This window comes from Dasypus novemcinctus, chromosome 19, assembly GCF_030445035.2.
Source record: "Dasypus novemcinctus isolate mDasNov1 chromosome 19, mDasNov1.1.hap2, whole genome shotgun sequence".
In the NCBI taxonomy this organism is placed as follows: domain Eukaryota; kingdom Metazoa; phylum Chordata; class Mammalia; order Cingulata; family Dasypodidae; genus Dasypus; species Dasypus novemcinctus.
This window is the reverse complement of record NC_080691.1, coordinates 34,617,808-34,644,432: the sequence shown is the minus strand read 5'-3', so window position 1 is coordinate 34,644,432 and position 26,625 is coordinate 34,617,808. Positions and strand designations below refer to the sequence as shown.

Genomic DNA, 26,625 nt, shown 5'->3' with positions numbered 1-26,625 from the left:
TTACAATGGGTAAAAATTATGGCATATAATTTATACCTGAATAAACCTTTCTCTAAAAAGTAAAAATTGCGAAGTTGGTTTATTTTTTACCAAAAATCAAATTTCAGACACCAACATTATTTCATGCAAACTCGAAAGGATTAATTTTCAAACTCTGGATTAATCTCTTAAGTCAGTGTTATAAAATGAAATGTTTTCCTTGCCAGTATGTGACCTAGTATTACATTATCCATGATGTTCTTTATACATAAGAATAACATTTGCATACTTCATGTATTAAGTACTTATTTTAGAGTTTCCTTATAATTTGAAACATCCTCCTGTAATAGGAGTGAATATGCAGACAGAGAAGGTACATAGAATACCAACAGACACAGATGGAACTTACCAAATGCCATGTGCTTCAACTTGCATATGATGAAATTATAATTTCAATATACTTGATAGCAGTAAAATAGTAATGAAATAATCTTAACCATAACTGACAGATTTGTCTTATTGTCTCTTCAATAACCAATATCTTTTAAAACCATTCTTTCAATGAGCCAAACAAAGAATACTGTGTCAATGTCTAAATGTGTAAGTTTCAAGTTACAGAAAATTAGGAATCAACAAACTGGCGTTCATTAAGACATATAAATCCTATATAATGAACACGAGGATAAAAATAGCTGTCAGGTAACCTCTTTATTCTGAAAATAGGCAATTAGAAAGAATTAAGCATTTAATCCAGTTGTATTCATCTTCTATTACTGTGTAACAAATGACCACAAGTTCAGTGACCTAAAAACAACATCCATTTTTTGATCTCACATTCTGGAAATCAGAAGTCTAGGTGGACTTGACTTGGCTCTCTGCTTAAGGATTCACCAGGCCAAAGTCAGAGTGTCAGCCAGCCTGGATTCTCATCTAGAGGGCTCTAAGGAGGAATCTGCTTCCACACTCATTGAGGTTGTTGGCAGAATTCAGTTCCTAGTGGAAGTAGGACTGAGCATCCCCTCTCCACGCTACATGTCAGCAGGGGGTGACACTCGGCTCATACAGAACACCTACTTCCTTCACATACGGTCCTCTCTACCTTCAAAGCCATTAACAGCAGATCAAATCCTTCTCAAGCTACAAATCTGACTTCCTCTTCTGCTACCAGCTTGAGGAATGTGTTTTTAAAGGGCTCATGTGTTTAGGTTAATCCAACCCAGATAAAAGCTGTGGTTTCATCTGCAGAATCTCTTCTTGCCATGTTACTCACGGGACTAACGCCAGGGAGTAAGGTCTGCCTGCCTTTCCCATATGGACTTTATTTAAATATAACCAAACAACCCTTGTTGATGAGTCAAAGAATTTCAGCTAACCAATGTGGAAGAAATAGCATAATTAGAAAAACAACATTTTACAACTAGCTAATAAAATAATTGACTTGGACAACCATTTCATTGGGGAAAAAAAAAACAAGAGGAGACGGCAGTTTAACAAGGACCTTGATAGCTTACCACACTTCAATGCACTTTAGAGCAGGGGTTCTTAACAAGGGGTCTGTGAGCTTGAATTGAAATTCAAAAAAACAATTCTTGTGGGGACAAGTTGGTGTGGGTGTGATACATTTATTAAATAACACAGTATAGTGTGGACTTAGTAAGGGGTCTGTGGCTTTCACCTGACTGATAAAGGGGTCCATGGAACAAAAAAGGTTAAGAACCCCTGCTTTAGAGATATGAGTACAGAGACACCTACATGCTACTTGCCTCCTGCTACCACGTCTACACCACCACCGACAAAGTACTCTTGCCAGTAAGAGTTGAACCTAAATCTAATGAAGCCATTAGAGCTTGCAGTTTATAAGAAACATGGGAAGAAGAGGTACAATTTAAATGACAGCATGAAAAAGCATACTGGAAATCCAGAATGTGTGACATTTAGTAAGTTTCTTCAATAAGTCAATTACCCTGGGGGTGGAGTAGGTGTGAGGGGAAGACTTTTATAGAATAAAAGAGACATTATTACCTGTTATAATACAAGGACAGCATTTGGATCCTAATTCAAAGAAATCAAGGTAAGGAATGGGAAGAGAGGCAAGGAGCTGATAGGCAGGTAGACAGACGGTGAAAGAGAAAGGAGAGAACCACAGGAGAGCAACAAGGAAATAGGGAAAGGAGAGGATGCATGAAAGAATGAGGCAGTAAAACAGGAAGGGAGGCAAAAAAAGGGATTGCGGGAACAGATGTGAAAAGGCAAGGGGGAGAGGGGCAGGCTGAAATAGGAAGACAGAAAGAAGAACTGGAAGTCAGACAACTGTACTCCTACCACTGCCCACCTTCCATTCTTCCCCAATCCCTGATACCAGCCAGAAGATGAAAATGCTACACAGCAAAAAGAGGCAGGAGACACATACTAGACACAAGAGAATAAAAGAGATAGCTACACTGAAACACACTCATGGATTTGCATGCAAAGTACACCTACCTTGTACTCTCTCCCCACCCCACAATCAGTCACTCTTCTTTCCTGTGACCTTCCAAGTTTATACTCAACTTCTCCTATCCAGCTCCAAACTTATAAATTGGAGGGCAGGGAAGAAGGGATTATTTTTTTATTTAATTTTTTCCAAAAAAAAAAAAAAATTAATAGCCATAGTGAGATAAAATGAGCATACTCTCAGTGCCCAATGGAGCTTGGGAAAGAATCTGTGCAGGCTGGATGCTAAGGTATACCTGAGGGCTCAGATCAAAGGCTCCAGGTCCAGGATCAAACAATGGAAAAGGTGTTTTTTGGATTTATGTTTGGGGGAGTGATGGGGTTGGGATTAGTGAAGGGAGGGAAAAAGAGGGACACAAAGTAAGGACCCTTGATGCAAGTCAGAAACTGGAATCTGGGGAAACCAGATTGTCACAGAATGCCCTTTGTACCAGGGAACTACTTGATCAATGTGTTAACAAAATCCTTGCTTTCATAGCAGCATTACTCAAAATAGCCCAAAGTGAAAATAATTTAAATATCCATCAGCCAGTGAATGGATAAATAAAACGTAGGGTCTCCATAAAATGGCAGACTAATCAGCAATAAAAAAGAATGATGTACTGATGCATGCTATAGCATAGATGAACTTTGAAAACATTAAGCTAAGAGAAAAAAGTGAATCACAAAATACTTTGATTCCATTTATGTGAAATGTCCAAAATAGGCAAATTCATAGAGACTGGTTTCCCAAGGGGGTCAGGGTACAGGAGTGATGGTGAATGACTGACTTATTTTTAAGATTTATTTATTTCTCTCCCCTGACACTCATTGTCTGCTCTCTGTGTCCATTTGCTGTATGTTCTTCTGTGCCTGCTTGTCTTCTCTTTAGATGGCACTGGGAATGATTCTGGGACCTTCTGGAGGGGGAGAGAGGTGCTCAATCTCTTGCACCACCTCAGCTCCCTGATCTGCTGTGTCTCTTATTGTCTCTTCTCTGTGTCTCTTTTTGTTGCACCATCTTGCTGCGCCAGGCCGGCACTCCGCATGGGTCAGCTGTCTGCTCAGGCCAGCACTCCACTCGGACCAGCTTGCCTTTTAGGAAGCCCCAGGAGTCAAACCCTGGACAGTCTCATATGGTAGACGGCAGCCAAATCACTTGAGCCACATCCGCTTCCCTGAATGACTCTTAATCAGTATGGAATTATGGGGTGTTGAAAATGTTTTAAAATTAGATTGTGGCAATGGCTGCACAACTCTGTAAATATACTAACTAAAAGCCACTGAACACTACATGTTCTATGGGTAAATTTTATGGTATGTGAAATATATCAGTAAAGCTGTAGGAAAATAGATTTGTAAAAATCAATAAATAGATAAATAATTCTTCCTTTCCTTCTCTCCCAAAGATATGTAATTTTTAAAAATTATCGAGGTAATTTTATTTTCTTTATTTAGTACAAAATCAGAAGCAACAGAGAGCCTTTATGCAGATGACAGTTAACCAAGCACCTGGAAATGAGAAGTAGCAGTAACAAATAAGAAGAAAGTGAAATGCTTTAGGTTTATCTGCTCCCCAGTCAATGCTGCTGATCAGGATAAAATATAAATATATGGCTAAGGTCTACCCTGCTACCATAAATTGTCCTCAGAGAATAGACAGGTCGTAGTTCATATTCTTCTCGGTATAATATCATCTGCCTTGTACCACTGTACCTCATGGGTTATCAGAGAAGCTATATCTAATGAAGAATACCTTAAAAGACTAACAACCTTTGTATACTAAGTAAGAAATAGTTACAAAAAATCCAAAGACTCTCCACATTAATTTCTATTTTACTTACCATACTTAAACAAAAAGCATCGCAAGTTTTTCTAAAAAGAATCTATCTGGTTTACTGGGTGGCCCTCCACAGTTACATATTATATTCATTGCTTTCTTTCCAATAGTCTGTACAGAATTATGAGAGTGGAAAGGAAGGCAATCTGAGAATCACAAGTCACTTCAACTTCCAGTGTCTACATCTCCTTGTCTGTAAATTAAAAAAGCAATGCCAAAATATCTCTAAGTACATTCTGTCTCAAAAGGATCTATCTAGTCTATGCCTATTAATCACAGAAAACAACACTATACACAGAAATAAAGGTCTTGGGAATTTTAACAAGATCTTAATTTCTTAGAATTTAAATAGAGTAATTCCTTCCAGCAATAAACTACTACACACAGTTCCTCAGCAAACCATCTGAATAATTATGGGAGGCAAGTAAACTGCAAAGAAAGGAACGTCCAATTTTCTCATATTCAGCTATGCCGAATTCATGTACAAGTCCTAAATGTATTCATCAATCGCATCACTACAGGCATATTAGTAATATAGACAGATAGCAGGCCAAATGATGAATCTTACCCTGACTGAAAACAAAATATTGTTTAAGAAATTTCCAGACAGCAGGACTGTTTTTGTAGGAATGAAAAAAAAAGAAAAGAAAAAAGTATGTAGACCACAGGTCTTATCTACTCTGGTGAAAGTCACCTCTGAACAAACTGCCAGGCTTTTAGAAGGCAGATGGGAATACAATACCTCATTTCCTCATAGGCCTTGAGACTCCACATGAAAGCAACTCCTCTTCACTCCTCATAAGTTCTCTATCCATTAACTGCCAGGGAACTTCCAAGCACCCTACATAAAACATCTGTACAGGCCGAGACCAGTACTGGCCAGAGCTGGGCTTCAGTCGGGGACGGACTGGTTCTCAAACTAAACGTAAATGACAGAGAGAGTCTCCAGGGCCTGCTAGGTAGAGACTCTGAATTGAGCTACAGGAAGAAGAACGGCACACAAAACCCATAAAGCTGTGAAAACTGACAATATGAATCCAGCCCCAAGCTCTAGAAGAAGAGAACCAACCATCAGAGCAGAATATTGTTTATGAAGACACAGGCCAACTCCCTGTGATCATGGAGAGCAAAACAGCAGTGAGGGAAGCTGAGGATCTCAGGTGAGCTTTAACGAAGTTCCACATAGAACAGGGGATCTTATACAGGGGTCCATGGATTTCAAGGGGTCCATGAGTTTGAATTGAAAAAAAAATCAACTTATTACCTTTATTTTCTTTGAACTCTAACTGAAATCTAGCATTTCCTTCACTTACAAACATGAAATAAATAAATCACAGTAGTATTCGTTTCACATGACTGGCAAAGGGGTCCGTGAAACAAAAAAGGTTAAGAACCCCTGACATAGAAAGAACTTTTTGGTTATTGTGGTGGTTTGAAGCTGTGTGTACCCAGAAAACACGTTCTTCACTCTAATCCATTCCTTTGATTACAAGGGTGTGAACCTACTGTAACTAGGACCTTTTGATGAGGTTACTTAAGGTGAGATCCATTCATTGAGGATGGGACTTAATCCTATTACTGCAGTCCTTTATAAATGGAATGAATACAGGGAAAGAGTTGGTAAGAAAGGAACAGAAGCAAGAAGCTGAAAATCAATGAAACCCGGAAGGGAAGGGAGACCAGTAAGAAACGCACAGAAGCAAGAAGCTGAAATCAATGAAACCCAGAAGGCAAGGGAGAGACCGGCAGATGCCATCATGTGCCTTGCCATGTGGCAGAGAAGCTAGGGATCACTGGCAGCCAGTGTTTGAGAAGAAAGCATTGCCTTGATGATGCCTTTATTTGGACATTTTCTCAGCCTCAAAACTGTGAACTAATAAATTCCCATTGTTCAAGTTGAACCACTACATGATTATTTGCTTTAAGCAGCCTAGGAAACTAAAACAGTTATCCCGTACCCAACCCCCCAAACTGCCTTAATCTAGAGTCAAACTTGTTTCCTAAGAGCTTATTTACAAGATATACTATCGGGAGCATAAGCAATCATTAAGTGCCAGGTTACTTACATGAAATTGCTTCATTCTTAGCTTTATCCATAAGCCATATAAAGTAGCAGCAGCAGCATTTATACATTATTATCACTAGATATCACTACTGAAATTACAGTATGCCAAATGAACAAGCAGGACTTACCAATTTTTTGATTGAAAATCTTGTCAAAGGTTATTTCATGTCTCTCCTGAAGATACTTCTGCATTACACTCCGGATACTGAAAGAAAAGAGTGGCACATTTTTAACAACATGGTCTTGATCATGAGGAATCATTCCTATTAAAAAAAACCATAGAGATGTCTTCAGGAGAGAGAGGCCTGGAAGAGAATCTAGAAATGAAGATTATATCAATTAGAGTAACTAAAAGTGTCAAAAGCAGTGAACATAAAATGATAGATAAAACTCAAATAGTCAGGAATAAACTTAACCAGCGATGTAAAAGCACCTGTATTCAGAAAACTGCAACTCAATGTTAAAAGAAATTTTAAAAAGCCTAAATAACTGGAAGAACATTCCATGCTCATGGATTAGAAGACTTAATATCATTAAGATGTCAATTCTACTCAAATTGATATATAGATTCAATGGAATCCAGATAAAAATTCCACCAGCAGTAAAGAAAAAATTGAAAACAGGATCATCAAATTTATTTGGAAGGGTAAGGGGTCCTGAATAGCCAGAAACAACATAAAAAGGAAAAGCAAACCCTCATCTCCAGACTTTAAATCTTATTACCTACCTATAATGGTAAAAACAGCATGGTACTGGCCTAAAGACTGACACAATAGACCAATGGAACCAAATTGATAGTTCAGAAACAGACCCTCATATGTACGGTCAAGTGATTTTTTATTAGCCTGTCAAATACACACAGCTCAGGCAGAACAATCCATTCAATAAATGGCGCTGAAAGAATTGGATATCCACAGCTGAAAGAAGGAAAGAGGACCCCTATCTCACACCTTATCCAAAAATTAACTCAAAATGTATCAAAAACCTAAAAATAAAAGCAAGAACCATAAAACTTCTAGAAGAAATTGTGGGAAAATACTTCAAGACCTCCTGGTAGGTGGTGGATTCTTAAAGGAGATAAGAGGACTGAGTGAACTACTGATGTTTAATGTACGTAGAAGTTTTAATTAGCTTTACGTAAAGGTATGGAAATGGATAGAGTGGATGGAAACACACAGTGAGTAACAGCTAGTTTATAAATGGGGATGTGACTGAAAACGGTAGTCTAGGTATGTAAATGCTAGAGAATAATCTAGGAACTGAATAGCACAGTAAACCAAGCGATGGAAGAGAATTGTGGTTGATGGTACAGATGTAAGAGTGTCCTTTGTGAGCTAGCGCAAATGTATATCATTACTGCAGGGTGTTGGGAATGTAGAGAAGCATGGCAAAAATACAGCTGGAGTGACCTATGGACTGTGATTAGTAGTAATAATATAATATTCTGGCATCGATGTGAAAGATATACTGTGTTGGTAATGAGGGAGTATGGAAAATGTGAGCCAAATGTACACTATGGACATGGTAATGATCAGATGATATTTTCTTATCTGTAGCAAGTGTTCCACCACAATGTGGTGTGTTGATGGAGAGGTGTTGTTTGGGAATTCTGCATATGTACATGATTGTTTTATAAGTTTACAAATTCTGTCATAAAAAATTATATTTAAAAAATAATAATAGGGTAGGCTGAGAAAAAAACACACCAAATGTATGATAAGGACTATGATTAGTAGTATGATTTTGACAATATTCTTTCATAATTTCCAATAAACGTCTCATGACAATGCAATGTGTTGGTGGAGGGTTGATGTATAGGAACCCTGTATGATGCTATGCATGTTTGCTTTGTAAGTTCACAACTTGTACCATACACTTAATTATTTATGTATGTTCATATATAAATGATATAAAGATAATAATAGGGTTGGGGGAAAAATCTTTGGGTTAGTAATATTTTGACAATACTCTTTAATCATTAGTTTAAAAGGTTTAACAATGCAAGTTATTGGTGGTAGGGTGTATAATGTAATATATGTTTGTTTTGTAAGTTCACAACTATTATACACTTATTTATGTATGTGTGATATACTTCAATAAATTTTAAAAATTAAACAAGAAATATCTTCTTCATTAAAAAAACAAAAAACAAAAACCATAGCAATGTCTTATTTCAAGGATATCAGCTTTTGAGAGACCCCTCTCACTGCCTTGTGACTGTATGATGGACTAACTAAGATGCAAACATCGCAGCTCCAGCTCTCATCCTCACACTACGACTCAGGGTCAGCCTTGCACATGAAGACTCAACTATGAAAAATGTTGTAAGAGCTTTGGAAAACCCACCTTCAACATCACCTCTCCAAAACATATGTAAGTACACATACATACACACACACATACACACAGAAAAATTCTGTTTATCAGAGAGATTAACAAGCTTCTTTTCTAAAACAAAACAAACGTGGTAGTAACCTGGATACATGATTAATATTCAAGTCAGTCATATTTCTATACATAAGTAAAACCACAAGAAAACATAAAGACCTTATTTACATTACAATAAAAAGATTCAAATACCTTGAAATAAATTGTGCAGAATATGTGCAATACTTCATGGGGAAAATTACAAATTTTCTTGAGAGACATTAAAGAAGATGTCAATAAATGAAAAATATACCACATTTGTAACCAGAAAGAATTTAATATTGTGAACTTGCAACATCTACCCAAATTTATCCATGAAATCACTGCAATTGCCCATCAATATTTCAACAGGACTTTTCATAAAACATTAGAACAGATAAACTCTTTCTAAAATTTATTTTAAAAAAAAACCCCACAGGATCAAGAATACCCAAAATATTCTTCAAGAACAAGAATAAAGTAGATACTAGGGCTTATTATGATGCTAAAATATTTAAACAGGATAAACAAATTGTTGCAATGAAATCGAATGGAGAGTACATAAACTGACCCACTACATGGTTCTTTGATACACAATAAAAGAAGCACGGCAGAAAAAAGAGGAAAGGAACTGAACTCCAAAAAGTGATTATCCATAAAGATAAAGGAAAAAATTGAACCTCTATCATCCACTGATGGTGAGAGTATAAATTGGTATATGTTTGTTTTTGTTTACTAGGTGTTTAAAACAAATACCATGAAATTGTTCACCTTAAACAGTGGGATTCATTCACCTACGGTTTTGAGGCTGAAAAAAAATTTTCAAATAAAGCCACCATCAAGGCAGTGCTTTCTTCCCAAAGACCAACTACTGACAATCCTTGGTTCCTCTGCCACATGGCAAGGCACATGGTGGCATCTGCTCATCTCTCCCTTCTCTTCCAGGTTTTGCTGATTTCAGCTTCTTACTTCTGTGGTTTTCACTCTCTCTCTCTGTATTCCTTCCATTTATAAAGGACTGAAGTATTAGGATTATGGCCCATCCTCAGTGAGGCGGGTCACTCCTGAACTGAGGTAGCCTCATCAAAAGGTCCTACTTACAATGGGTTCACACTCACAGGAATGGATCAGATTGAAGAACATGTTTTCTGAAGGTATATACAGCCTCAAACCACCACAACATTGGAAAACAACTTAGCACTTTTTTTTTTACTTTTAAAAATAAATTGAGGTATAATTTACATAATTAATTTTATGTGTACTGCTCCATGATTTTTTTTGACAAATATATATACCCATGTAATCACTACCTTAATCAAGATAAATATTTGTCATACCCCAAAAGATGTCCCTTTGCAGTCAATCTCCTCAGATCCTAGAATTCAGGCAAATACCTATCTGCTTTCTGTTAATATAGATTATTTGTTCCAGATCTAGAAATTTCTTACAAATAAAATCATACAGAATGTTGCCTTTCATGTTGGCTTCTTTTGCTCAAAACATTTTTGAGCTTCATCCATGTTGCTGTGTGCCTATACATTTAGTTTTATTACTGCATACTAAGTCATTATAGAACTATTCTGCAATTTGTTTACTCATTCATCTGTTCATATATTTTTGAGTTGTTTCCAGTTTGGGGCTATTCTGAATAAAGCTGCTTTAAATATCTGTGCATACATGCGCTCTTTGGAGAAGTACCTTAATTTTTCATGGGTAAATAGGTAAATCATATTTAAATTTATAATAAACTGCCAAACTATATTCCAAAGTGACTGTGCCATTTTAAACTCCCACAAATATGTATCAGAGTTCCAGTAGCTCCACACCCTTGGTCTATTAGTCTTTTTAATTTTAGTTTTCTGGTGGGTAAATAGTGTGTGATGGTTTGAAGCTTTTTGTGAATCCCAGAAAAGATCATGTTCTTAAAGCTAATCCATTCACGTGAGTATGGGACTCCCTGAATGGACTCAAGTGAGGGATCTTTGATTGGATTACTTCAGTGAGAGATGACCCAGGGTGGGTCTTGGTCGACTTGCTGGAGTCCTTTATAAATAGAGGACTGAACGTAGAGACAGAGAAAAAGCCACAGAGATGGAGAGAAGGAACCCAGGAGCTCAGAGAGGAATCTGAGAAAGAGGAGGCCACAGACGGAGCAGCCAGAAGCTAAAGAAATGAGACCTAGAAGAGTAGCAGATGCCTCCATGTGCCTTGCCATGTGGAAGGAGTCCAGGATCGCCAGCAGCCAACCTTGGGTGAGACAGCATCTCTGATGTGTTAATCTAATAAATTCCCATTATAAAAGCCAACCCATTTCTGATATATTGCTCTCAGCATCTTTCAGTGAACAAAAACATAGTGGTATATAGTTGTGGTTTTAATTTGCATTTTCACAACAAATAATGGTGTTGAACATCTTTGCATGTGATTCTTTGAATTCATTTATCTTATTTTGTGAAGAATCTATTCAGATTTTTTGCCTATGTGTTAACTGACGTCTTACTACGGAGTTGTAAAAGGTCTTTCTAAAGCCTGGAAACCAGTCCTAGGTCAGATTGATGTGATTCTAATATTTTCTCCCAGTCAGCATCTTGTCATTCATTTACTTCATGGAGTCTTTCTTTTTTTTTTTTTTTTTTTTTTTTTTAAAGATTTATTTATTTTATTTAATTTCCCCCCCTCCCCTGGTTGTCTGTTCTTGGTGTCTAATTGCTGCGTCTTGTTTCTTTGTCCGCTTCTGTTGTCGTCAGCGGCATGGGAAGTGTGGGCGGCGCCATTCCTGGGCAGGCTGCTCGTTCTTTTCACGCTGGGCGGCTCTCCTCACGGGCGCACTCCTTGCGCGTGGGGCTTCCCCACGCGGGGGACACCCTTGCGTGGCACGGCACTCCTTGCGCGCATCAGCGCTGCGCATGGCCAGCTCCACACGGGTCAAGGAGGCCCGGGGTTTGAACCGCGGACCTCCCATATGGTAGACGGACGCCCTAACCACTAGGCCAAAGTCCGTTTCCCCCCTTCATGGAGTCTTTCTAAGAGAAATATTTAATTGCCATGTTTTCTAATTTAGCAATTATTTTCTTGGATGGGCAGTCTGTGCTAAGAAATCTTTCAATACCACCCAAGGTTATGAAGATTTTTAACCCATATTTCCTTTTAGAAGCTTTAATTTAGGCCTAAGATACATTTCAGGTTAATTTTTAGGTATGGAGGGCAGAAAAACCCAAGTTCATTTTATTCCCATATCATAGCTCACTGTCCCAGTATCATTTGTTGAAAAAACTATCCTTTTTCCATTGAATTACCCTGGTACCTGTCAAAATTCAACATTCACTGTGTGGATCCCTCTTTAGACGATCATGTTGCACTGATCAACTGTCTGTTCTTACACAAATTCTGCATTACCTGGATATTGTATTTTTATAGTAAATCTTGAAATCAGGTAATCTAGGTCTTCCAATGTCACTTTTAATTTTGGGGGGTGAGGGAAGGGATATTCTAGGTCCTTTGCATGTTCATGTTAAGTTTTTAAAGTAGATTTCTTCCCTAAAAAATCTGCTGGGCTTTGATTGGGACTATGGTAAATCTATAGATCAATTTTGGGAGAACAGACCTCAGTAGTATTCGTCATGCAATCCATGAATATGATATAATTTTCCACTTAAGTATTCTTGAATTTCTCTCAGCAATGTTTTGTAGTTTTCAGAATACAGGTCTTGCATGTCTCTAGCTAACAAAGGCTTTTTGGTGCTATTATAAACAGGACTGTTTGTTTGACCTCATCTTCCAATTGTGCATTAAACAGAAATATAATTAATTTTTCTATATAGACTTTGTACATCAGATCCTCCTCAATTAGCTGATTTAGCTTTTTTTGTAGATCCTATCAGATCTACTACATATCATGTTGCCTGCAAACATAGACAGTTTTAAGTCTTCCTTTCAAATCTATATACCTCTTATTTCTGTTTTTGTTTTATTGCACGTGACTACCAGGATAATGTTAAATGGAAACAGGAAGACTTGCCTCATTTTTGATCATAGGGATAAAGTGTTGAAGCTTTCACAAATGAAAACAATGACATGAGTAGTTTTCAAAGGTGAACTTCACCAAGTTGAGAAGGTTCCCTTCTATTCCAAGTTCTAAGAGTGTCTTATAAATGGGTGATGAATTTTGCCACATACTTTTTTTTCCTGCTTGTATTAAGATGACAGCATGAATTTTTTCCCTTATTGTTAATACGTTAAATTATATTGGCAGATTCCTGAATGTTAAACCCATCTAACATTCCTCTGATAAACTCAACTTTGTCATGATGTCTTACTATTAAATATTTCTGAATCTGATTTGAAAATGTTGTAATTTTTTACTCCATGAGGGATACTGATCTATAATGTCATTTTTCTGTAATGTCTTTCCCTGGTTTTGATAACAGGATAATACAACTCATAAAATAAGTTGGGAATTATTCCCTTTATTTTCTGAAAGAGTTGGTGTAAGATAATATTAATTCTTCCTTAAATATTTGACAGAATTCATCAGCAAAGCCATCTGAGCCTGGAATTTTCTTTGTGGGAAGGATTTAAATTACAAATTTGATTTCTTTTGTAGATATAGGACTATTCATATTTTCTATTTCTTCTTCTTTTTTTAAGATTTATTTTTTATTTCTCTCCCCTTCCCCCATAACTTCCCTGTTGTCTGCTCTCTGTGTCCATTTGTTGCAAGTGTTCTTCTTTGTCCGCTTCTTTTGTTGCCAGTGGAATGGGAATCTGTGTTTCTTTCTCTTTTTTTTTTTTTTTTTTTTTTTGCGAGCAAAGTGATATTTAATGGGAATTTTTTTCTTTTGTACAATTTGGCATAAAAAACATATATCACAATTTTTAAATTATAATTACTAGGTTAAAAGTTCTTTCTCTTGCGTCATCTTGTGTACCAGCTCTCTGTGTGTGCGGCGCCATTCCTGGGCAGGCTGCACTTTCTTTCACGCTGGGTGGCTCTCCTTATGGGGCACACTCCTTGTGCGTGGTGCTCCCCTACACGGGGGACACTCCTGCGTGGCAGGGTACTCCTTGCGCACATCAGCACTGCACGTGGGCCAGCTCCACACAGGTCAAGGAGGCCCGGGGTTTGAACCGCGGACCTCCCATGTGGTAGACAGACGCCCTATCCACTGGGCCAAGTCCACTTTCCTTCTATTTCTTCTTATATCAGTTTCAGTAACTGTGTCTTTTAAGGAAATTGTCCATTTCATTCAATTTACTGATGTAAAATTCGTCTTAATATTTCCTTATTATTATTTTAAAGTCTGTAAGATTTGACTGATAGCTCTTTGTTCACATCTTATACTATTAAACTATGTTTTCTTTCTTCTTGATCATTCTAACTAGACTTATGGATTTTCAGTGTTTTTTTCCATTCATTTCTAATGTATGTACTTCTTATATTTCATTAATTTCCACTATTATCTTTGTTATTTAATTCCTTTAAATTATTTTACTGAGTAAATCTTAAATTACTTTAGGATTAATTTTCTCTCTTTCACTTCTTAGACTTAGATTAATGAATTTAAATATTTCCAATATACCCATTTAAAGTTATAAAATTTCCTTTAAGTACTGCTTTAGCTGCACCTCACAGACACTGATTTGTTTTTATTTACGTACAACTCAAATTATTTTCTAATTTCACTTGAGATTTCTTCCGTAACCCATGAGCTATTTAGAATGGAATTGCTTCATTTCCAAATATATGGCGATTTCCAGATATCTTGCTGTTACTAAATTCTAGTTTAACTCTGTGTGGTCAGATAGCATACTCTGGCTAAGTTCAGTCCTTTTAGAATTTGTTTTATGGTCCAAAATATCATCTGTCTTGGTATTTTACATGACTTGAACAGAATATATATGCTGGATGTTGTTGAATAGACTGGTCTATAAAGGCCAATTAGGTCAATTAAGTCAAGCTAGTATTGCTCAGGTGTTCTATATCCTTATTGATTTTCTAACTACTTGGTTTAACAATCATTGAGAGAGGAGTGTTAAATCTCTAACTATAAATGTGACTTTGTCTATTTCTCCTTTCAATTCTATTTCTATCAGTTGTTAGGTGCATGAACATTTAAGATGGTGCCTTCCTGATGATCTATATCCTTTATCATAATGAAATGTCCTTCTTTATCCCTCTAAATAGTCTTTGTTCTGAAGTCTATGCCATCTGATATTAATAAAGCCACTCCAAATTTCTTCTGGTGTTTTTATACTATATCTTTGTCTATTCTTTTACTTTTAATGCATTTAAGGATTTACATTCAAAGTGGTTCTCTAGCTGACAGCATATAGGTAGATCTTGTTTTTTTATCCTGACAATCTCTGTCTTTTAATTGGGGTGTTTAAATAACTTTAATTTGCTGTAATTATGTGTATGGTTGGGTTTAATTAAATTATCCTGCTATTTCTTTTCTATTTTACCATTTGTTCTTTTGTCTTTCTTTACAGTTTTCTTGCATTTTAATTCACACACCACAGAAGCACTGTAAATGTACATGTAGATGATTTCTAGTAAATCTATGCACTGATCACCTCAAATCGTTTCAGAACACTTTCATCATGCCAAAAAGTTCCCACATGCTCATTTGCATTTAATCCCCACTCCCACCCCCGGTACCAGATAACCACTCACCCGCTCTATCTTTATAGTGTTCCAATTCCTTGAGATTTCATATAAATGGAATTATATAGAATGTAGTCTTTTGTATCTGACTTTCCTTCACTTAGCATAATCTTTCAGAGGTACATCCATGTTGTTGAATATATCACAAGCTCATTCTTTTTTATTGCTGACTAGCATTCCACTGTTAGGATATTCCACATTATTTATCTGTTCACTATTTGATGGATATTTGGATTGTTTTCTATATGGAGCTATTAAAATAACGCTATTAAACACCCACCAATAAGTCTTTGTGAGGACATCTGTTTTCATTTCTCTTGGGTAGATGCTTACAAGTGGATTACCTGGCAAATATATGTTTACATTTCTTTTTAAGCCACCCCACTGTTTTCACTGTAGTCGTACCATCTTACATTCCCATTAGCAATATATGAGAGTTCCCATTTCTCCACATCCTCACAAACACTTATTTTCATACTTTATTTGAGTCTTAGTGGGTGTGAAGTGCTATCTCAATCTGTTCTTAATTTCCATTTCCTTAATAAGCAATGATGCTAAGCATCTTTTCATATGCTTATCAGCCATTCATAGATCTTATGTGAAAAGTATATTCGAATATTTTGCCCATTTTGAGGAGCACTGATGTCTTCTTATCAAATTGTTGGAGTTCTTTACATATTATGGATACAAGTTATTTATCATATATGCAATCTTCAGATATTTTCTTCCAGTGTATAGTTGTTTTTTCACTTAATGAGAACTTTTAAGAAGCAAAAGTTCAAAAATTATGCAGAATTTATCATGTTTTTCTTTATGGATTATGCTTTTGATGTTATATATAAGAAATCCTGCCTAACCCAAGTTCATAAAGATTTTCTTCTAGAAGTGTTACAGTTTTAGCTCTTAAATTAATATTTATGGTCCATTTTGAGTTAACTTTGGGTATGATGGTATGTAAAAATGTAAGTTCGTTTTCATTTTTTTTTTTTCATATCAATATCCAATTGTTCCATGTGCTGAAAGGATTATCATTTTCCCCATTGAATTGGTTGGCACTTTTTCAAAAATCATAAATGTAGAGTTTATTTCTGACCTCTCTATTCTGTTTGATTAATCTATATATCTATCTTTATGCCAATGCCACACTATATTGATTACTGTACCTTTGTGGTAAGTTTTGAAATCAGCTAGTAAAATCCGCCAACTATGTTGTTTTGCAAAATTGTCTTGCTTATTCTAGGCCCTTTACATTTCCAAATAAATCTTAAGATCAACTTATTGTTATAAAACAGCCTATTTGGAATTTGATAGGTATTGCACTGACTCCATAAACAGTATGGGGAGAGCTGCCGTCTTTATAATGAATCTTCTCTGGTCTGTTCTTTGTTCTTTTTCTGATTTCTTTTGTTAAGATTAAATTTTTTCATTTTTTATATGATTCCATTTTTATTTCCCCTACCGGCTTACTATTTATACTGCTTTATTCTTTCTTTCCTTTTTTAGTGGTTGCTATAGGGTTGACAACATACACCCTTTACTTATCCCTGTCCACCTTCAAATGATACTTTACCATTTCATGTATGGCATAAGGATCTTATGATAACATATTTACACGTCCCCCTCCTATCCTTTATGCTGTTGTTATCATACATTTTACTTCTACATGTTACATGTGTTTTTGCTTTAGAAATTCAATTGTCTTTTTCTATAAATAAAATAAGAAAATAAGTCTTTTATATTCAGCCTAATTTTTATTATGGCTGGTGTTCTCCATTTCCACATGTAGATCCAAATGTCATCTGGTAGCATACACCTTCTGCCTATTAAACCTACTTGAACATATCCCATAGTGCAGATCAATGAGTAATTAATTTATTTAGTCTTTTTCAGAAAAAAAAATTTACTTAACCTTCATTTTTAGAAGATATCTTTAGAATACCAAAATGATGTATCTAGATATGTACTGTCCTACACTCCCCACCTCTCCCTACACACATACACACACACACACACACACACACACGTTATCCTGCGTAGAGATTTCTGGGCCTCTTGAATCTGTTGTTTCTTATCTTTCATTGATTTTTGGAAAGTTTTCAGCCATTTTGTCTTTTTGTCTTCAAATATTTCTCTCATCTTTTTCTCTATTTCTCTAATTATTCAGATGTCAGACCATTTGATATTGTCCCACAACTCTTGGATAAAGAACACGTCATCCGAATTATAAAGTCAAAAATAAATATAATAAATAGGAATGCATAAATGTGATAAAGCCATAAATTTTTTACAGAGGCAAGAAATGATAAACACAGCCACAAATTTCATAATGAGTGGTTGCTTTAGTGGGAAAGGAATGGAAGCCAGGGGATGGAATAGGGAAGGAGCACGTAAGTGGAGGCTTTCTTCTCAAGTGGGATCATTATCCAGTAATGTTTATTACAGTACTGAAAGTGAAGAAGTGAATGAAGAATAAATAATTCAATAATATAAAAGAGGGCCATGCATACATTAATGATCAAACAGGGCCACGAACCAAGAGCCATGATTAATCAAATTCTGTGTACATGAAGAACCAGCACCTGAACCACAGTAAGCACTCAATGGAATTGTCTCAGAAAAGACATTCATGAAGGCGAAGAATCTGTTTTAAGAATAAATTACAAAACTATGAAAATATGAAAACCAAATGTTACACTATGCCATAGACAGCCCTAGCACTAATGAAAATAGTACATGATCTTAACCAGGTACTTCCCTCTGCATTTAATTACATCTCGCTATAATAAATGACTCACAATACTCTCCTGTTTTAAAGTTTCATATGAGGGGAAAAAATCAAATGCTAAAAAAAAGTTTTCTGAAATTTTTATCTACCAAAATTTTCAAACAGGAGAGGTTTGAAATGTAAGTAGTATACAAAGTAAAAACTAAGTATTAAAATTTTCCTTCTCTCTCAATTTTCATATTGTCAAATGTTTCCTTGATTGAAGAAGCAATCTAAACTCAAATGAGTCTAAATTCAATTCATAGACAATGCTATTTCTTTCTGAAAACTGAGTCTTTCCTTCTTCTTCAACATTTTTATTTTCTAATAATTTTGTAATGATTGGTTTTTCACCTATAAAGACTGTCATTTTTCCCCATGAACATGCTTGTAGGAGTGTTCCAGAACCATTCTAGAAACCTAGATTCATCAAACTCAACAATTTACTATTTCATTCTTAGTTTCAATTTTGCCCTTATTTACCTCTTAGACACAATTCCTACTATTATAAATTTTACTATTCCCTTCCTATAAAGAATGGCTAGGTTTTCAGAAGATGTACATCTTTATTTAAGCCTCTTCATGGAGTAGAAATTTTTTTAATTTTAAAATAGTCTAACTTCCTCTCTAACCAACAGAAATTTATTCTATACTTTTATCTTTAGTTTTTCCTACAATTCTTGACTATTCCTTTTATGTTCTACTTTTGGTTTTCTTCATTGTACTATTTGATTCCTGTTTATATTTTTAATATCTTGCATGTTTTGGTTATTGGTTCAAAGAATGTGCCTGGTCTTAATAGAGTGTTTCTATATTTATAACGGGCTTAAATTTCATTTAAAAAAAAGCAATAATACTCATCCAAATTACATGCCCAAACTGAATTAGAAAAGTAATCTAAGCCCAGCAGAAACATCAGTATATAAACCTCTACTTAGTTATTAAGAATCACAAGTATTACCCAAGGTTACATTTTTCATATTTCCAGGCTTTTGGATTGTTTTTCAAATACACATAGAGGGAAGAACACAGCCTATCAGTGGTCTGGCAATCAGGGTGATATAAACAGGCACAAATTTAAGTGGTTCATTTTCTAAAACTTCCTTGTCTTTTCTTATGAAAAAATAACTAGTATAATGATTCTTCAAATTTATCAGGTTTCTGTGGTCAATTTTTAATGAAATATTCATATTATACAAAATTTTGTATTTAGGCCAAAGATATAGCACCTGAATCTAACATGAGGAAGGCACAAATAAACCCAAACTGAGGGAAATTTACAAAATCACTGACCTGTAATCTTGACACAAAAGTGTCCAGCTCATAAAGCAAAGGAAAGTCATGAAGGAGACTAAAGGGACATGACTAACTGAAATGTGTGATTCTGAGCTGTATCCTTTTGCTACGAAGGACATTGTTAGTGCAAGTGAAACTTGGATGGGGTTGAAGATTAGATAATAGTAATGGCTCAAGGATAATTTCCTGATTTTGATGATCATGTGGTTTCCAACTTAACTGAATCCCAAATGAAAGTACAAGAATATTTATAGGAATATAAGATATCCAGCATTTTACAAGATAAAACTCACAATGTCTGGGATCTAGTAAAAAATTACCAGGCATGCAAAGAAACAGGAAAATATAACCTATTAGGAAGAGCAAAATCAATCACTCAGAACCAACCCAGAACTGACAAAGATGTTAGAATTAGCAGACAATAGCATCTGATGATGATACTGGGGTTATGTAGACGTCTTTGCCCATATTTGGGTAACTGGGCATCAGATCAGTAACTTAATCACAAATAGTTCAGGAAAAAGAGAAAGTGCTTTGTACTGTACTTGCAACTTTCAAGTTTATAAGTGTTTAGAAATTTAAATTAAAAAAAAAAAAGAACTCAGGGGCCGAGGTACATAAGCTCCCACTGGCCAAAGACAGGGCAGAAGTACTTCAACTAATAAGCAAGGAAGGAATGACCTAGTAAGAATATCACCACTTCGCAACCACTAACGAATTGAGATATAAACACCGATCACCAATCGCTGATAACATCACAAAAAGACAGGCATTATGTACCTTCTGAAGGAAGTAGATAAAACTACCTATAAAGTAATTTGACCAAAAAATAAAACTATTTAATCAAGCCTCTAGATTTAACCATCAATTTACCAGAAATACAAAGAACAGAGAAACATGTCAAATTACAACACAGAGGAATAACAAGGACTAGAATTTATATCCCCTCCTAAACAACCAAAAATCCAGACACATTTAAGGGAAAACCGTTTTTCAAGAAAATGGACCTCAGCAATGAAGGAAGTTAACTATGAGAAATAAGAAATAAAACAAGGTAAGCCCTATACTTGCCACAGCTTACTGACTTTAAGAAAGTTTCCAAGTGCAGTTCAGGGATGTATAAAAGGTGGAGAACAGTGAACTCCCTTAAGATTGAGAACAAGCTGGAGTTAGGGGGACGAAGGCAGCTGAAACTCATATCACAGAGTGCTGGAGAAACTTTGGAGACCCTCCCCTATTCGGCAGAGTACGGATCATGGCTTCCATGTGATGAAACTACTCCGGGTTCAGGAAAGACCCACAAGGATTAGAGGTTACAATTCTAGAACTGAAATAGACATCAATAATCTCCAAATACTCTGAAACTAAATTACATGACAACAAATCAGAATGTGGGAAATGCCACTAAATCTATATTTAGGGCGAAATTTATACCACTAAATGCCATTTTTTAAAAAGAAGAAAGGGTTCAAATCAATTTTATCAGCGTCCACCCTAAAAACTAGAAGAAGATGAGAAATTTAAATCCAAAGTAAGAGAGGAAAGGAAAAAAGACCAGAGCAGAAATCAATGGGAAAAAAATAAAATAAAAGACAATGGAGAAAAATCAATGAAGTCAAATAATGTTTTATCAGAAGACCAAAAAATTAATAAACCTCTAGCCAGACTGATCAGGAAAAAAAAGAGAGAAACCACAAATTACCAAAATAAAGAATGGCAAAGGTAATAATAGCTACAGATATGAAAAATAATAAGTGAATTTATGTACAACATTAATAATTTGGCAATAAATTTGGCAACTTAGATGAATTGGATAAATTCTTTGGAAGACACAAACCATCAAAGTTCACTCAGGAAGAGAGAGATAACCTAACCTGCCCAATATCACTTTTAAAAATTGAATTTGCAATTTAAAACGTTCTCATGAAGAAAACTCCAGGCCCAAATGGGTTTACTAGTGAACTCTACCAAGCATTTAAGGACGATATACTGCAATACTCCACAAACTCTTTAGAAAATTTAAGAGAGAATCCTTCCCAACTCATTCTTTGAGGCCAGCATTACTTTTACAAAACCAAACAAAGACATTACAAGAAAACTACAGCCCAATAACCATCCTAAGCATAGATGCAAAACAACTAAAAAAATTTAAGCAAATCAACTAGAACAATGTATTTAAAAAATGAGGGGTTTATCCCAGGAATGTGAGGTTGGCTTAACATTCAAAAATTAATCATTGCAATTCACCATATTAACAAAAGAAAAAAGAAAAATATAAATGACCACCTCGATGCAATAAAGTTATTTGACAAAATCCATTCCTGATTTTTTAAAAATTTTCAGCAAACTAAGAATAGAAGGAAACTTCCTTAACTCATAAAGGGTATCTACAGAAAACCTACAGCTAACATAATACTTAATGGACAAAGATTGAAGGTTTTTCCCAAGATGAGGAACAAGACTAGAACGTGTCCGGTCTCATCATTTCTGTTCAACACAGAACTAGAGGTTCTAGTGACTGCAGTAAGGAAGGCAAAACGAACAAAGATACCCAGATAGGTAAGGAAGAAGTAAAGGTTTTCAGTCAACAAGCCCATCTTTGCAGAAAATCTCTTGGAATCTACAAAAACACTACTAGAACTAATAATGAGTTTAGCAAGGTTGTAGGATAGAGAATTGATATATAAACTCAATTATATTTCTATATACTAGCAACAAACCATTAGCAATTGATATTTAAGAGAACAATACCATTTACAATTACTTTAATAGGAAACTCAGAGATAAATCTGACAAAAGATGGATAAAACTTATACACTGAGAACTCTGAAATATAGCTGAAATTTAAAATGGAGAGATATCATATTCATGGTTCCATAGACTTAATATTGTTAAGACATCAATTCTCTCCCGTGTAATCTATAGATTCAATAGGTTCCCAATCAAGATCCCAGCATGCTATTTTGTGGAACTCAACAAAATGATTCTAAAACTTTTATGGAAATGAAAAATATCTAGAATAGCCAAAACAAAAGAAGAACACAGTTGAAAGACTAAACTACTTTATTTCAAGACTTATTTCAAAGCTTATTTTAAAGAGTGGCATTGGTGTCAAGAAAAACAAATAGATCAGTGGAACAGAACAGACAAGAGTCCAGAAATAGACTCACACATACATGAACAAGTGATTTTCAACAAAGGCACAAAGACAAGTTAATGGGGAAAAAAGACTGTTCTTTTTCAATAAATGATTCTGGGATAATTGGATATCCATCTGCAAAAATAAATAAATAACTTTTATCCATACTTCTAACACCATATGCCAAAAGTAATTCAAAATGGATAACAAACCTAATGTAAAGCCTAAAACTATAAAACTTTTAGAAGAAACCATATGAAAAAAATCTTTGGCCTTGGGTAAGGCAAGGACTTTTTAGATATGACACCAAAAGCACGAACCCTAAGAGAAAAAAATGATAAATTAGGCTTCAACAAAATTAAAAACATCCACTCTTCAAAAGACACTTAAGAGAATGAAAAGACAAGCCTTAGACTGAAAGAAAATACTGACAAGCACGTATCTGATAAAGGACATGTATCTATCATATATAAAGAATTCTCAAAACTCAAGAATAAGAAAACAAACAACCCAATAAAAAAAAATGGGCAAAAGAACTGAACAGACACTTCACCAAATGAAGATATATGGATGACAGATGAGTATATGAAAAGATGCTCAACATCATGAGGCACTAGAAAAATGCAAATAATAATCACAAATTACCACTATTAGAGTGGCTACAATTAGAAAAGACTAACCATAAAAAGTGTTGGCAAGGATGTGGAATAACTAGAATTCTCATTCACTACTAGTAAGAATGTAAAATGGAACCACTTTGGGAAATAGTTTGGCAGTTTCCTAAAATTAAACACATACCTACTATATGCGTCATCCATTCTCCTAGGTATTTACCCCAGTGAAGAAAAATCAGACATCCATACAAAGACTTGGACACAAAATAAAGGCAGGGTAAACATTAATAAACAAATATATGGGCATAAATATTGCTATGTAAAGACAAGGCAACTGTAATAAACATTATGTCCTAACATTTTTTTAATTTTTCTACTAGTAAAGTAACTTAAAGACCAAAGAATAGGTAGGGCAAGTTGTACCTCAAAATACTGGTAGAAAAACTATAATATTTATGGCGTAATTAGGAAACCTCCAATTATTAAAAGCATCTATATCCTATATAAAAGGTTAAATTGTGTTTTATTAGTACATAGGGTAGCTGTGAAGAGCAAGTAAGACGGTGAGAGTGCTTTGTAAACTATATGTACCATACAAATAACAGCTGTTAGCACTTCTGACCATCAAGAAACCCAGAAAGGAGATTTTTTAAAGATAAGATTACTAAGCAGTTATACCAAGATTCAATTTTCCTAAAATGAAACTGCTTTCTTTTACATGTAGTTCTGAAATATTTTCCACTAACTATTCACTAAACACTCAAAATAGAACTACATTAGCCCCAGTCACAAAAAAAACTACCTCTAGATTTAAAACCATACTACAGGGGAGCAGGTGTAGCTCAGTGGTTGAGCACCCCCTTTCCATGTATGAGGTCCCAGGTTCAATCCCTGGTACCTCAAAAACACCTACAAACAGACAAGAAAACACTACACTAAGCAGATTTTGAAGCAGTCTATAAAAGTATCTTACACAGTTTACTGTCACCTCTTCCCAAATTTTCTCAGCTCACCTGATCTTTTGTAGACAAGCCTTGTATATAATTTACATAGCATTAAACAATTCAGCATATGACAATCTATATTCAGAAGATACAGACAACTCAATTAAGCTAAATATGAATTTAAGTTCCACTGGGTTTTCTGTTTCCTATGGTATTTTGATAGTCCATGTGCAGTTTTTAATGCCTTTTCTTTGCAATATATAATCTGATACTAATATGATATTAAACATATTCATATTTCACTGACTACACACAAAAAAGTCAACATGTACAAAAGTCATCTCCCAATAGACACAATTTGAAGAATGAACAAATTCTCAAGGTCCTTAAAACTCTGTAATCCAAACTATCCCTTCAAATTGTTTTTCATTTTAGAGCTCTTTCACCTTTTTATCTTAATACTTAAATCAGCAGATACACAAACAGTTTTATTCTACACTTTGCGTTGTTATCTGTGTGGAAAAGCATTGAAGGAAGGTACAGAGGAGCAATTGTAGCATCTTGTTTTCAAGAGTATATTCATAAAATATAAATCTGGCCATGTAATTCTCTTGCTTAAAAAATTCCAAAAGCTTATCATTTTCTCAAAAGTCTGAACTCCTTAGCACATTACAGAAGCATTTCCAAACAGGCCTCAACTTATCAACCTCATCTTACCGCTCTTTCTCACACAGCCACCACTTGATATTTTCACTTACCATGAAATAAACTAGCTCTTTCACTGCTCAATGATCCTATAATACTATTCCCTCTAATGTCCTCTCTACTTCAAAAACTCCTATTCATCCTCCAGGATCCCATTCAGAGGTACCCACCATGAAGCCTTTCCAGCTCTCTCAAATGAAAGCCCTCTCGCCCCCCTAATCCACTGCATGTTTTATGTTGCTGTTGTAAGTTTCCTGCAATGTACTGTAATTGTTTAAGTCTCTGTGTCTCCCACTAAGCTGTGAACTTTTGAGGGACACCATCATTCATCCTAACACTGAATCCCTCACCTCCAACCCTACTGCATATCAAAGAGCTCAATATATCATTATGAAGAATTCACAAAGAGAATGAAAATACATCATTATTCTAAATAAGTTGCATGATATTATATAGCATATTCAAGTCAGTTAATATTTACTGAGGATCTATTATGAGTCTAGAAGTATTCCAGAATATAGAAAGATGAATAAAACTAATTCACTGATTATTAAATTTGTACCCAATTAAGGTTTATACCATTAGGGGTATAGAAATAAAAGAGGAAACCTATAAAATGGCATACCCTACCAAAAATAATACACCTATTTGATCTTAACATTCCTAGACTCTACTACATTCTTGAACTTGTTATAACCTTTGTGTGATGACCCAGGATTTAACTAAAATCATTAAAGTACACCTTGTCTAAAATCATTTTTCTGCATCTCTCTTAACAGCTTGCGCCCAAGGAGACCAAATAAATTTGAAGAGAAAAAAAAGAAAAGAAAAAACCAATAGAGGGAATTAGATGTGGCTCAAGTGATAGGGCTTCCACCAACCATATGGGAGGACCTGGGTTCCATCCCTGGGGCCTCCTGGTAAAAAAAAAGAAGAGAAAGCATGCCTGAGTGGTGAGCGAGTGCCCATGGGATGAGCCGAGTGCATACGCAGCAAGCTGAGTGCCTGTGTGTCTACTTGGCGAGCCAAGTGCCTGCCTGGTGAGCCAGTGTCCATGTAAGTGCCTGCATGGCTAGCCGAGTCCCCACGCAGTGAGTCAAGTGTCCACATAGCAAATCAAGTGCCCATACAAGTGACCACGAAGCAAGCCAGTGCCTGCACATGTGAGCCAGTGCCTCTACAAGTGAGTCACACAGGAAGATGATGACACAACAAAAGAGAAGCAAAGGGGAGAGTGAAGGTGAAGCACAGCAGAAACCAGGAACTGAGGTGGTGCAGCTGACAGGGAACCTCTCTCCACATCAGAGGTCCCCAGGATCAAATCCCAGTGAATCTTAAAGGAGAAAAAAGGAGAAGAGAAGATAAAAATAGAAACAGATACAGAAGATCACAAAGCAAATGGACACAGACAGCAAAAACAGCAGGACGGGGGAAAGGGAAGAGAAGGGGAAAAAAATAAATCTTTTTTAAAAAATTATATTGAAAAAAAAGCAGTGTTTTCACTCTTAAACAACTCTTACAAATGATAACGGAAGAAGAGCAGCCAGCGACTTTATAACTCATATAACTAAAAACTGCAAGCCTCTACCAAGTCTTTACATCTAGCCCTTGGCTTGCATATATTGTGCATGTGTGTATGTATAATTATGTCATATGCATATAGTTATCAGATATGAGATAAATTGAACTCTGCTCAATTTTAAAAATGGTCATTTAAAACTGATAATAAAATTACTT

At 35.5% G+C, this 26,625-nt stretch overlaps 1 protein-coding gene across 1 annotated transcript in view; it reads right to left on the bottom strand.

Moving 5' to 3' along the window:
* GRK3 (G protein-coupled receptor kinase 3) overlaps positions 1–26,625 on the bottom strand; it is a 152,508-nt gene that overhangs the window by 106,552 nt on the left and 19,331 nt on the right. Inside the window, exon 2 of the mRNA XM_058281566.1 lies at positions 6,485–6,561. Coding sequence (XP_058137549.1) covers positions 6,485–6,561 — 77 coding nt within the window. The remainder of the gene's footprint in view (positions 1–6,484; positions 6,562–26,625) is intronic.